Here is a 13,335-nt window from a genome sequence, read left to right on the forward strand (position 1 = left end):
TGCTGTTTGCTGATGATACAGTATTGCTGAGTGAAGATGAATGGGAGTTGCAAGGTTTGGTGAATGAATTTGGGACAGTGTGTAGGAGGAGGAAGCTGAAAGTTAATGTAAACAAAAGTAAAGTTATGGTGTTTGAGAGGAATGAAGTCACAGAGTGTGCAGTGAGGTTGGATGGTGAGGATATGGAGAATGTGAGTGCATTCAAGTACTTGGGTAGTGTGATGAGTAAGGATGGAACTTTGGGGGATGAAGTACGTGAAAGGGTACAGCAGGGAAGAAAGGTGGAGGTGAGTATGGAAGTTAAGAAGTCACCGCATGATGGTATTGTGATCCCTACCCTGACGTATGGAAGCGAGGCGTGGACCTTGCAAGAGGGGAACAAGTCAAGAGTGAGAGCAGTGGAAATGAGTTACGTGAGAGGAGCATGTGGAGTGACGTGGAGGGACAGGTTGACGAATGAAGAAGTGAAGGAACGTTGTGGTGTAGATGTGGATGTGGTTGAAAAGATTAGGAGAAATACACTGAGGTGGTTTGGACATGTGGAGAGAATGGAGAATGAAAGACTGACTAAGAGGGTGTATGTAGGTGAGGTGGAGGGAGGGAGAGGGAGGGGTAGACCGAGGATGAGGTGGAGGGATGGAGTTGAGAGGTATATGAGAGAGGGGGGGGTGAGTTGGGGGGAGGGGAGTCAAATGGTGGGTGACAGAGTGACTTGGAGGCGTTTTGTCTGTGGCCACCCTTTGCGGGATTAGGGCGTCGGGCTACAGATAGATAGATAGATAGATTTAACTATGTCTTCTGACAATATATGTCAAAGGTGTTCACATCAATGACTAGGAGCAATTACAGTACTGTACATTGTACATTTGTGTCAAAGCTCATAAAATAAAGATATTGTCAGATCAAACTCAGACTATGTCTTTCTGGCATCTGTGACCTCATAAAATGCCAGAAGACTACAATTCTTTTTGTGTGTGTTATAGATAAATGAGATACTGGGACAGGAAACACACATTTTTCCACCAAGTATATTCAACTAACATCGGAATGATAGAATGTGAAGTACAGGTATACCCCAGTTTAATGACACAATTGGTTGAGTAAAAAGCCATCGCTAGGCAGGGTACCATATATCGGGGTAGATTTAACATGTAAAGCATAGGAATATGTTTTTGAGTTTTGGGTTTCCTCCCCAACCAAGTCCTAAACCCACCCAAATGAGTCCAAAAACAAGTTTCTAGCTCACTGAAACCCCCAAATAGCTTTAAACAAGCTAAACTAAGCCTAAGAGCAGTTTATAACTCACCTACCTAAAAACAGAATCTGAAAATAGTCAAATAAAATCAGATTTAGCAAACTGTACCCTAGAATGACAATGTTCACCCCACCTTACTAAAACACATTAACATAAGTCTAGAAACAGTTTATAAATCAACCTAAACACAAAATTTAAGCCTAAAATATCATCAAAATCAGTTTTTAATAAAATCTAAATCCATCGTTAAACCGGGGTTTGGCCATCATTAGGCAGGGTATGGTGGTATTTTACCCCCATCGCTAAGTCGGGGTATCACATCTAGGGGTATCGTATATCGGGACACACCTGTAGCTAAAAGTATTTTTTAAAATATGGTAATGATAATAGAACAGTGAAATATTCTCCCTCCCCAAGAGGAAGAGATCACTAAAAATTTAGTTAGGGTACTCATGTTGGGAGCAGTTTGGTTCATGAGAGCCAACAGGACAAAGACAGACTCCTGTGGCAGGGTCACATGACCGTGTCCCATACACATGCATGTCTGCATGCACCCCTGCCCATGCTGGCCAGCTTTGCAACCTGTACCACATCTGTTGTTACACTTACTGGCCTAACACTGGCTGGGTAGTCTGATTTGGAAGTCCCTGCTTTAAATACCACTCACTATCAGCAATTAAATGCACTGAACTCAAAGTGTCCTTTTTATCTTATTCTTGCCATCTCCTGACAACTTATTTCAGCCATTAGGACAGACTCCTTGAACTGGAAGCATCTGATATGGCTTTCAAAAGCCACTTCATAATGATCATTTAAAAAAGGTCCCAAGGAATTTAGCCAGCAATTAGGCAACCTCGGACACAACCGAAACACCGAACAGTATCAGTGACGGTAAACTAGAGGAAATCAATACATACAAAAATAAATTATGATCGCATAACAAACACACAAACATAGATGCAACTGTTGCTACATGTGTCACAATACAGCATTTACATGAGCTAGGTATCAATTTAAACTCCTTCTACAAGTAAAACAACGAGGAAAGTTATTGCTCGCCATGAGCCAGTTGTAATGCACAACATCTCTATCACCGACCACAGCATGACTTTGTTAGCGATTTTTTTTTTTTTTTTTTTTTTTTTTTTTTTTTTTTTAAGGTAACAATGAGGGGACTTATACCATGGATTCTCCTTTATACAGTAAGAGGATATTCTCACTTAGACCCTCAACATCTAGTATGGCAAGGATGCCTCATAGCTCCAACGGCCTCAACATCAATTATGAAAGATATCATGAGTACTGAAATTAGTTTGGACTTCTTATATGAATTACCTGCTTATTTGGAGAATATTGCCAAGCTAATGAGGACACTGGACTTTAAGTTAGGAAGTTATGTTTCAGAAGCTCATAACACAAACGATGTTACTGAAATCGTGAAGTTAGCGAAATGGAAGACAGAACAAGCTAAATCAATCATGCTCATCATTATCCAAGATATCCCATCTTGTGGAACGGAGGCATTTATGGTCATGAACAACATCACACGTACACGTGAAAGGCGCAGTTTGTTCAACCAGGGTGGTGCACATTTTTAGACTGGCTACAGAGGAAGATCTTCAAGAAATAAACAACAAATTTAATAAAATAGCTCAGCTAACTGACGGTCAAAACACAGCATTGAAGACTATCATGAAAAATCTAAGAAAGGCTGAAAATATAACTCACCAGAATGTGGTCAAAATAAATGCCACGGAAGGAAACATGACACTTTTTCAACATCAAGGACCATACTGACATAATAATACTCCAGTTAGATAACACTAGAGTTCGTTACCAGGCACTCACGAGAGGTATTGCAAATGCTGGTAATGGCATGATCACTATTACCCTACTTCCAGTTCACAATCTATGTCAGATAATCAGTCAAGGCATACATAAACATAGTTTGAAGCCTTTGTTATAGGGTAGGAATCTATCTATCAATCTACTGATCTATTGCCAGACGCCTTAATCCCTTATACAGGGTGGCCACAAACAAATCGCCTCCACATCACCCTGTCCCCCGCCGTTTCACTGCCCTGCTCCTAATTCACACACCCCTCTCTCATATAGGAATCTCAAGTTATATTATCCATATTTAGAAGCAACTCTAACACCAACATCAGTAATAGTTCATGTACCATTCATAACTGACCATCTGTTCACAGTCAATCAAATATACCCCTTTCCTTCATCATCAACATCAACATAGACACCGAACTCATCATGGTCTCCAAGAGACAGGACACTGTCATTTTTGCTTGTGAATCAACGATTGAACGAAAGTGCTGTACATCCTTACATGCTGTTCACCTTTGTCCTGCGTACATTTTCACGTTTCAGCCTACTGGAACAGTCCCCTGTGAAATGGCTATCATAACAAATCATGCCATTCATCAGCACTGCAAATTCACATTTGCTCCAGATAAACCTACACATCATCAATGCATCAGGCATTCACAGTTCTTCTACTTCACTCATAATACATCAGTTTTCATTATTTGTCCAGATATACCTCCATCTCATACTTCAGCATCAGGATTATACATGGCACAGGACTATTGTGCTGTACTTATACCATCCTTGTCCACTTTCGCCAGCAGCAATCACTGTGCCATCCTCAATCATACACACCAATATTTCTACCCACTACCTAAGATGGATTTAAACATGAGCACAAGTATTCAGTTGACTTCACATAAATTTGAAACTATGCAACTAATCAATGAAACAATGAAGCCCTGGGAAGAACTGAGTATGAGTATATTCAACCCATATTATGTGTATAGCCCAGCACCAACTGTCTTCATAATCTTCTCTACTGTATTTGCTATAGTGCTGTTGGTGATGCACAGAATGCAAAAAAGACTTGCAAACTTAGAGTCAGTATTTACAGGAGGAAGAGTAAACATTCATGTGAGACCCCCTGAGTGAAATATGTATATGTAAATAGTGTAAATCATAAAAAAAAAAATAATAATAATAATAATAATAATCTAATCACAAATTATTGTTAGCCAATATACATCTAACCAATTCATATAACAATATTATTACATCTCATATATATAAGTATCATAGATATAAATCACGTTACAAATATATCAATGACTCCTACTGTAATCTTGGCATGGTACAGCCATTAATGAGTATGTCTCTTGTACATACACATCTGCACCACTTTATTACTACAATATGTTATTTTACTACAATGTATTTACTCTGTTATACATACAATGTATTACTACAATGTTCTGTATTTACTCCATACAATGTATTACTACAATATGTTTCTATAATATTATTATGACTGTACAATATTATCATAAATATTGTCTCTACAATATTATAATGAATACTATGTATTAACTGACTAGAATTAATTACTACAGGCTGTTGTAGGTCGCCAGCAGGGCGAGACCGAGTGATGTCAGGACTAAAATATCATAAATAACAGCTAGTAGCATAGATGTAATCTAGAAGATTGTCAGTCATGGCCAGGGCCGGCGGAAAATATCGTCCGCACATTCCCTCTGAGGAATGTGCAGTCTGCACCTTGTGATGCCTGATAGGAATACAAACATACACACACACAGGCTTCTAGAACATTTGGCAACCATATATTCCACGTGACAGAAGCTCTCATATACGGGAGAGAAGAGAGAAGAAGACAGAAAGAATCAGGAGGCTGGAGAAGTGAGAGCGAGATGGGGGGTCTATCGAGAGAGGCTGAGAGAAGTTAGCTAGCACAAAACGTTCTTGTGTAATACTCTCCATGTTAATCTTGAGCTTTCCCTTTTGAAGAGAATAAAAACTACAGCCAACCCCAGACTCATCTTTTATCTTCTCCCAGCATCGACTACAAGTGAACTGAGGTTATTTCCTCACATACCTACTCACTATTACCTACAGCTCGGCTATGACTACTATATAATCGATTACAAGACTGACATATTAATTTGGTGGCAGCAGAGGTGTCCTTAAATAGATATGACTGAGTTCATTTAGATGGTGAAGATCAGAACATCACCCATGCCTCCTCAGCTACCAGCTTAGATTTGGGTTGGATGGGATCTTTGATGACACATGCCCTACTTGTAAAATATGCTCATACAACCAAACACAAATAATGGCATACTGCAAGTCACATGCCACACCAAAACACAGAAACAACATCAATGGTGTGGGGAACCTATGGGATAACCTCAAAGGGGCAGCTGCTTACTTGCAGTTGATGGGCCTCCTCAGTCAGATGTACCAGGGATGATAAAAAAACAACTGCATGGTAAGATGGGTCATGAGTTAATGCAATGAATTATGAGCCTCTCATATTTATACGGTCCTTGATTAGGAGGATTTTCGTTTCTTGATGCATGTGATCTGTATCTGTGGTCTTTGCGCATCTTGTTATTCTTCCCAACCACTTTGCTATAATGATGTCTATCTATCTATCTATCTATAGCCCGACGCCCTAATCCCGCAAAAGGTGGCCGCAGACAAAACGCCTCCAAGTCGCTCTGTCACCCACCATTTGACTACCCTCCCCCCAACTCACCCCCCCCTCCCTCATATACCTCTCAACTCCATCCCTCCACCTCATCCTCGGTCTACCTCTCCCTCTCCCTCCCTCCACCTCACCTACATACACCCTCTTAGTCAGTCTTTCATTCTCCATTCTCTTCACATGTCCAAACCACCTCAGTGTATTTCTCCTAATCTTCTCAACCGTATCCACATCCACCCCACAGCGTTCCTTCACTTCTTCATTCGTCAACCTGTCCCTTCACGTCCCTCCACATGCTCCTCTCAAGTAACTTATTTCCACTGCTCTCACTCTTGACTTGTTCCCCTCTTGCAAGGTCCACGCCTCGCTTCCATACATTAGGGTAGGGATCACAATACTATCATGCAGTGACTTCTTAACTTCCATACTCACCTCCCTATTTCTCATCACTGCTTTCAGTGTACCAACAACCTTCCTTCCCTGCTGTACCCTTTCATGCACTTCATCCCCCAAAGTTCCATCCTTACTCATCACACTGTCCAAGTACAGTGGGCTCGCACAGTGCACGAGAGATTGGGCGGTGCACGAGCTCGCGCACTGGGAATTCACGTACTAGGAATACATAATCTTATGGGAATAATTACATATGAGCGGTACCCCCTCATACCTGGACATTTTTTGGCCCTTAGAGACATAATAAAGGTCATATGTTTCAGACATTGTACTAAAGCTATAGCTACAATAACAAAAATATGGGCAGTCACCTTAACAATAGTAGGCAACAGGCCTGATGACCTTAAATAACAGGGGTTCTGAGGTGCAGCAACACTTGCAGCGCTGCACTCCCCACCGCACCAACACTTACCTCCACAGACTCCTCTTGATCACCTTCCCCAGGAGCATCAAAGTCACTCACTTCGGCCATAAACCCTTCAAAGTCCAATGCTGACACTTCTGACATTGCATCCTCTTCATCCTCAACAGGAACAGGAGCAGACGATGTCGATGGTTCCGCAATTTCACCAACTTGAGCCCGCTGTGTGTAGCTTGTTATGAGCGTCTGTCTTCTACTGTTTATTTCTTCCCTGTGCCTGTCTGTGTAGAAACGGAAGAGTTTGTCGATACCAACCAGAAGTTCCTCCGTTCTTAGGTTGCTCACTTCCTGTTCCTTCACCTCTTCCTTGAGCTTATCCACGGCAGCAAGGATCTTGCTTATGTTTGACATACACAGCTCAGTCCTGCCTTCCATCACACTAGGCTGCACAACTTGACTCTGCCTGGTGTCAGGCATCAACATGACGACACGTGACGCGCTGTGTGAGGGGTGGTTGCGCACTAGTAGAAAATGGCATTTTTGAGCCACTCCTTGCCGCTACCTCACGTTCTGTGCGGTAAACTCGCACATTGAAGGGTTTTTGGTTATGATTTTTGGTCACTCGTGCACAAGGCGAATCGCGCACTGCGATGATGCGCACTGTGCGAGCCTACTGTACTTGAATGCACTCACATTCTCCATATCCTCACCATCCAACCTCACTGCACACTCTGTGACTTCATTCCTCTCAAACACCATAACTTTATTTTGTTTACATTAAGAGGGAGGGGGAGGCCGAGGATGAGATGGAGGGATGGGGTGGAGAGGTATATGAGAGAGGGGGGTGTGAGTTGGGAGCAGGGCAGTGAAATGGCGGGGGACAGGGTGACTTGGAGGCGATTTGTTTGTGGCCACCCCAAACGGGATTGAGGCGTCTGGCAATAGATAGATAGATAGACATTAACTTTCAGATTCCTCTTCCTACACACTGTCCCAAATTCATTCACCAAACCTTGCAACTCCCATTCATCTTCACTCAACAATACTGTATCATAAGCAAACAGCAACACCGGAAGCTTCCAAATCTCACCCTCATTCATTAGAGCCACATCCACTGCCCTACCCTGCACCTCCTTTACAACCCCATCCATGTATATATTAAACAGCCATGGAGACATCACACAACCCTGTTTCAGTCCCATATTGTGATCAACGAACTCACTCAGCTCACCATCCACTCGCACCGTAGCCCTAGCTCCCTTGTACGTACTCTTCACAGCACTCAACAATTTCCCCTCCACTCCATATATTCTTAATACCTTCCACATACCTTGCCTATCTATTCTGTCATAAGCTTTCTCCAAGTCCATGAAGGCAGCATACACTTTCCTTCCCTTCTCTAGATATTTCTCCACTAAACACCTTAGAACAAATATCTGATCTACACACCCTTTTCCCTTCCTAAATCCTCCTTGTTCTTCTCCAACTAGCTCCTCTGTCATATGCCTAACCCTATCAATGAGTATTCTACCATATATTTTACCAGTCACACTAAGAAGGCAAATACCCCTATGGTTACCAAATACTTCTCCCTCCCCTTTTCCTTTGTATAAAGGAACAATTATACCTGATTTCCAGTCCTCTGGAACCCTTCCCTCTTCCCAAGCCAATCTACACAACTTCCATATCCACTCCACAACAATCTCACCCCCATACCTAAGCATTTCACAACACACTCCATCAATTCCTGGGGCCTTTCCCAACTTAATCTTCTTCATCGCTTCCACTACTTCCGCCCTACTGATCTCTTCCTCCCTCCTCTCATCTCTTCTTCTCCCAGCCATTCCCCAACCACTTATACTCGCACTGCTCTCACTCTCTACATTCAACAAATCCTAAAAGTGCTCCTTCCATCTCCTCAATTTCTCTCTCTTCTCCACCAACAATCTATTATTCCTATCTTTCACTCCCCTACTATTTCCCCTTTCACACTGCCTTACTTTCTTTACCTCCTTCCAAAACAATTTCTTACTCTCCCTCCATTTCACACTCAGATTCCTCCCAAACTCTTCATCCACTTTCTTCTTACTCTCCTTCACCAGTCTCTAAACCTCCCTTCTCCTGCTCACATATACCTCTCTCTTCTCTCCCTCATCTTCTCCTCTACCTCTACTCGCTAACCATTCATATATGCCTTCTTCTTTTGTTCCACAGCTCATTTCACCTCATCATTCCACCATGCTGTCCCTTGCACACCCTTGCATCTCCTCCTCACTACACAAACCGCCTCACATGCTGCACCTATCTCTTCCGTGAATATCTTACATACGTCTTCCACCTCTTCCATCTGCTCTAGCTCGTACCTTCCCAATCTTTCTTCCACTATGCTCTTATACTCTGTCATTTTCTCACTATCTTGCAATTTCTCCACTCTTCTCACAGGAGCTGCTTCCTCCTGTCTTCCCCTTCATCTCCTCAACCACTTTCTTTGCAGCTCTACCTTGGCCATCACTAAGTGATGGTCCGAGACTCCATTCCCCCACCCTCTCCACACTCTTGCATCCAACACTTGTCTTCTCATTCGCTCATCCACACACACATAGTCTATCATTGCCTTTCATTCAACAAGTTCACCATCCATCCTCCTCATTACTCTCCATGTGTACCGGTGGATCATCCTATGACGAAAGTAGGTGTTGGCTATTGCCAACCTCTTACAAGCACAGATGTCCACCAAGCACTACCATTCCCATCTACTTCAGCTGGCACACCTCACTGACCAACCACTCGTACTTTCCCAACTTTGCCATTCATGTATCCAATCAACAGCACTCTCTCGCTCCTCTCAAACTTGTCCATACACGCTTCTACTCTCGCCCAAAACTCATCTTTCGCTCTTGCCACTCAATCCTCTGTCGGGGCATACACACATACAATCGCCCACGCTTGTATACCTACTTTCATCCTCACCCATACAATCCTTGCACCCACTGTTCCATACTCTCTTATATTCTCCTTCCACTTCTTGCTTATCATCAGACATACTCCTTCTCTCGCCCTCTCATTCTCATTGACTCCCCCACATATACCTCATTATTTAATTACCTCCAAACAATCTGATTAAACTCAGGCTTGTTGAAATGGATGGGTTAGATATAGCCTTCACTGACCCTTTCATGGCAAAAGATCTCACCTAAACTGAATACAATCTGGAGACAGCAATAAAAAAAAAAAAATAAAAAAAAAAAAATGTCATTGGACTGAGGGGTTATGGCTATATTTTGTGTTTTTATTAAGCTTTTCCAAGTTTGTGGCTGCTAGGACGGGGGCCAGCCTGGGCTCACACAATTAATTTACAATGTAATGAACTGCCATCCGAAAGCAGTGTCTGAGTGTTTTAAAGGCACTGACTTTCCGAGATACCTTCGTAATGATGATAACTTGTCTTGTATACTGAGAGATGGTTATACAGTATGTATATCCAGTCAGTCCTAGAACTTGCGGGTGTCTTCTGTGGTAGTGATTAGTTAATGAGGGACAATAGGGTGTGTCTGAGATTCATGCTGGTCACAGAAAAGAATGATGACTGGTTTGGCTGATAATGCAGTCATTCTGTTTTTTTTGTCTGTCATCAACTGAGTATACATACGGTACAGTCAGACATGACCTGCTGCTTATTTCTGGAGTGTTTGTGAAACTACTGCTATGTTATTACCAAAAGACAGTAAAGTGCTGTTACTGAAGGATGGAGGGTTGTTAAGTCATATATGGCTATAAATGTGAGGGTGAGAGGACTGAACTCTGGTTGTGGCAGTCAGCCAGCCTTTTCTTGTTTTGTCTTCTATTTTAAAAGTTCATTTATCAAGATCTGTCTCGGTACTTTGCCAAAGGTTTTGTTCAGGTCTCCTGTTGCTGATGTAGTTCTTAATGGGGCTTGATTTTGATGGAATCATATGAGTTGAGCCATTTGAATTCGTGTGTGGTGGTTGAGTGCTTGGGTCAGGATCCATGTGAGAGGGATGTGGGGGGAGAGGTTCTTTAGGATTACCCTTTCCATGATTTTGGAAGGTGCACAAAGCAGTGAATTTACACAGTACAATACAGGGCTTTTGGGTAACTTATCTGGCTTGAGTGAAAGGATGATAGAGTAAAAGGGTTATGGTGATTCATATACAGTGGCAGGAATCTTAAATTAGAATAAGAGCTAGTGCTGAAATGTGAATAACAACTGGCAATCTGCTTATGAGGATTTCATACCATTAGTCTTCTTTATTACTGTACTGCAGACAATGAACTAAAACCTTATAGACATAGTGACATCTTGCAAACTAACGTCTTCCACAGTTGGGTCCAGTGAAGCCAGGTGGACAATCCTCGCCACAGACTCCAGTAGCTGGGTGGCAGGAGGTACCATTGGCACACTGGCACTCATGAAGGCACCCAGCACCCCAATGACCAACATGGCATTCCTCAGAGCAGTCCTCACCAATGTAGCCAGGCTTGCACTCACACACTCCACTCTGCAGATCAATAAATAACAGCTGTAGAAGCATGAGAAAATAATTTATGTAATATATGTAACAAAAATGCAGAAAACTTAAAAATATTAAAATAAAAAGATAACATGGTACATATTCCTCAATTCAAATACAGAAGATAAAGAGAAGATACAGACAGGCTATAAGGCTATAAGTGAATAAGGCTATAAGTGAATAATCAAAAGCACATGTGGTAATCATTCAGTGGTAAAGATCAATCATAATCAACAGAAAAAAAAAGAAGAAGAAAAAAAAAAAAAAAAAGAAAGCTGTGGGAAGGGAGCATAGGATACCTCAGCATGACAACGTTCAGTGGTTCGAGCCTGGCACTGACACTGGTTGCGGCAGTTAGGTCCCCAAGTCAGCTCTGGGCATGGCATATTACACTTTGGGCCAAACCGCCCTGGATCACACTCACAGAAGCCAAACAGTCTGTTGCAGCGCATATTTGGACACATCATTGGACATCGGCGCTCACAATTCTTCCCGTAGTAACCTACCACCACGCCACAGGGAAGACAACAACAATGAGATATTATAGGAATTTTTCTTGCTACATATAATCATCATCTATGTGCACTTGTTAGAATAAAGCTCTTAACAAAGATGTGTATATTTTTACATCCCTGAAAAAAATGCTGATATCTTGAACTCTATCTATCAATAAAAATGTTACAGTACTGCACATGGACAACATAGCACAACTCTGTCAATATCCATGGCTACTCTGCTAAAAAGTAACTCAAAACTATTGTGATAAGAAAAAGTCAAACAGGCATTAGGAATATGTCATACTGTTCACTTAGCCACTGATGTCACTCACCAACAGGGCATCCATCCTGGCAATGATCACCAGCCACACCCGGGGGACAAGTACAATTGCCAGAGACTGGGTCACATTTACCGCCATTCTCACAATGACACACCTGCAACATCCACATGCAATGGAAGGTACAGTAATGACTTTAGCCTATGGCTCTATTAACCCGTTAACTGCTCTATACAGCCTGGGCTGTTCCGAGTGCGACTGCTCAATACAGCCCTGGCTGCGCAGGTGAATTTTGTATATAGTGCCATGGTGACTAGGGCTGACCCATGCAAGCATGTTTGAGCCTTCAAAACCGAAACCGAAAAAGAAACCGAAAACCATACATTCCAATAAGGAATCAGACACTTCAATATTCAACCACGGCTTTACCAAGGTAAATATTGAGCAAATATTTCGTTACTATATACTTTGGCATGTGTTCTCTCAATTCCTAAGACAAAATTTGGCCTTTGGGAAATTTCATTTTTACCCCTATGTCTGCGCACCACAGACACCTCCAAAAAACCGCCATGCGCAGTTAACGGGTTAAGATTATAAAATAAGCTCAAGTTTTTAGTTTCATGACAGAGGCCAGTGATATTTGAAGTTCAATGAAGTTCCTTCCTTTTCTCTTCACAACTCTCAAGGTCTTATGTTATCACTGTGTATAATTCTCCACATGCATCCATAAATCGTTCTGATAATCCCTGTACTAACACTACACAGAATACTGAAGGTGGTAGATGGGGGTGCCCATCATCCACTCACTTCAGGTAGTGCTATTTCTTTTTTTCACCTTCATTTTTTTCTATGTCTGCCTTCCTCCCTTCCTAAAATTTCTTCCATCCTTCCTATCCTGATATCTTGCAATGAAGATAAACAGACACAAATAAGTTTGTCACCCTGCATATACTGAAATTTATTCACATGAAAAGAAAATGTGATTATGATTATATGATAAAAACATGCCAATGTTACAGTACCTGGTTGCACCCTAAGCCATACAAGCCAGCAGGACAGGGAAGGGAGCAGGTCGGCCCTGTGCGTCCCTTCCCACACACACAACCTGATGCATCACAGTCTCCAGGGCAGTTTGCGCACGTGAGGCTGCAGTTGGGACCAAAGTGGCCGGGAACACAGCCTATCAATGACAATATACAACTGATCTTAACAGATACTGGGTGAATGTGGGGATATACATTCTCTCTCTCTCTCTCTCTCTCTCTCTCAGGTATTCAAATGGGTGGTCAAAACCTGGTCTGGAAGTCTTATCACTGACTCACTATGTGTGCAAAGTTTTACATTCCTATCAATCAACACCCATATTCCATGTTTCAGCCCCATATAATGCAGTCGGTACCACAACACCCTCAT

General features: G+C 42.2%; 1 protein-coding gene across 1 annotated transcript in view; it reads right to left on the reverse strand.

Moving 5' to 3' along the window:
- The window catches only part of LOC145398951 (uncharacterized), a 304,550-nt gene that overhangs the window by 62,165 nt on the left and 229,050 nt on the right, over nt 1–13,335 (reverse strand). The window contains 6 exon segments of the mRNA XM_080271685.1: nt 1,686–1,785; nt 1,788–1,837; nt 10,949–11,135; nt 11,447–11,649; nt 11,977–12,079; nt 12,945–13,102. Coding sequence (XP_080127811.1) covers nt 1,686–1,785; nt 1,788–1,837; nt 10,949–11,135; nt 11,447–11,649; nt 11,977–12,079; nt 12,945–13,102 — 801 coding nt within the window.

This window comes from Coenobita brevimanus, chromosome 47, assembly GCF_032717465.1.
Source record: "Coenobita brevimanus isolate Jiangsu-jjx chromosome 47, ASM3271746v2, whole genome shotgun sequence".
In the NCBI taxonomy this organism is placed as follows: domain Eukaryota; kingdom Metazoa; phylum Arthropoda; class Malacostraca; order Decapoda; family Coenobitidae; genus Coenobita; species Coenobita brevimanus.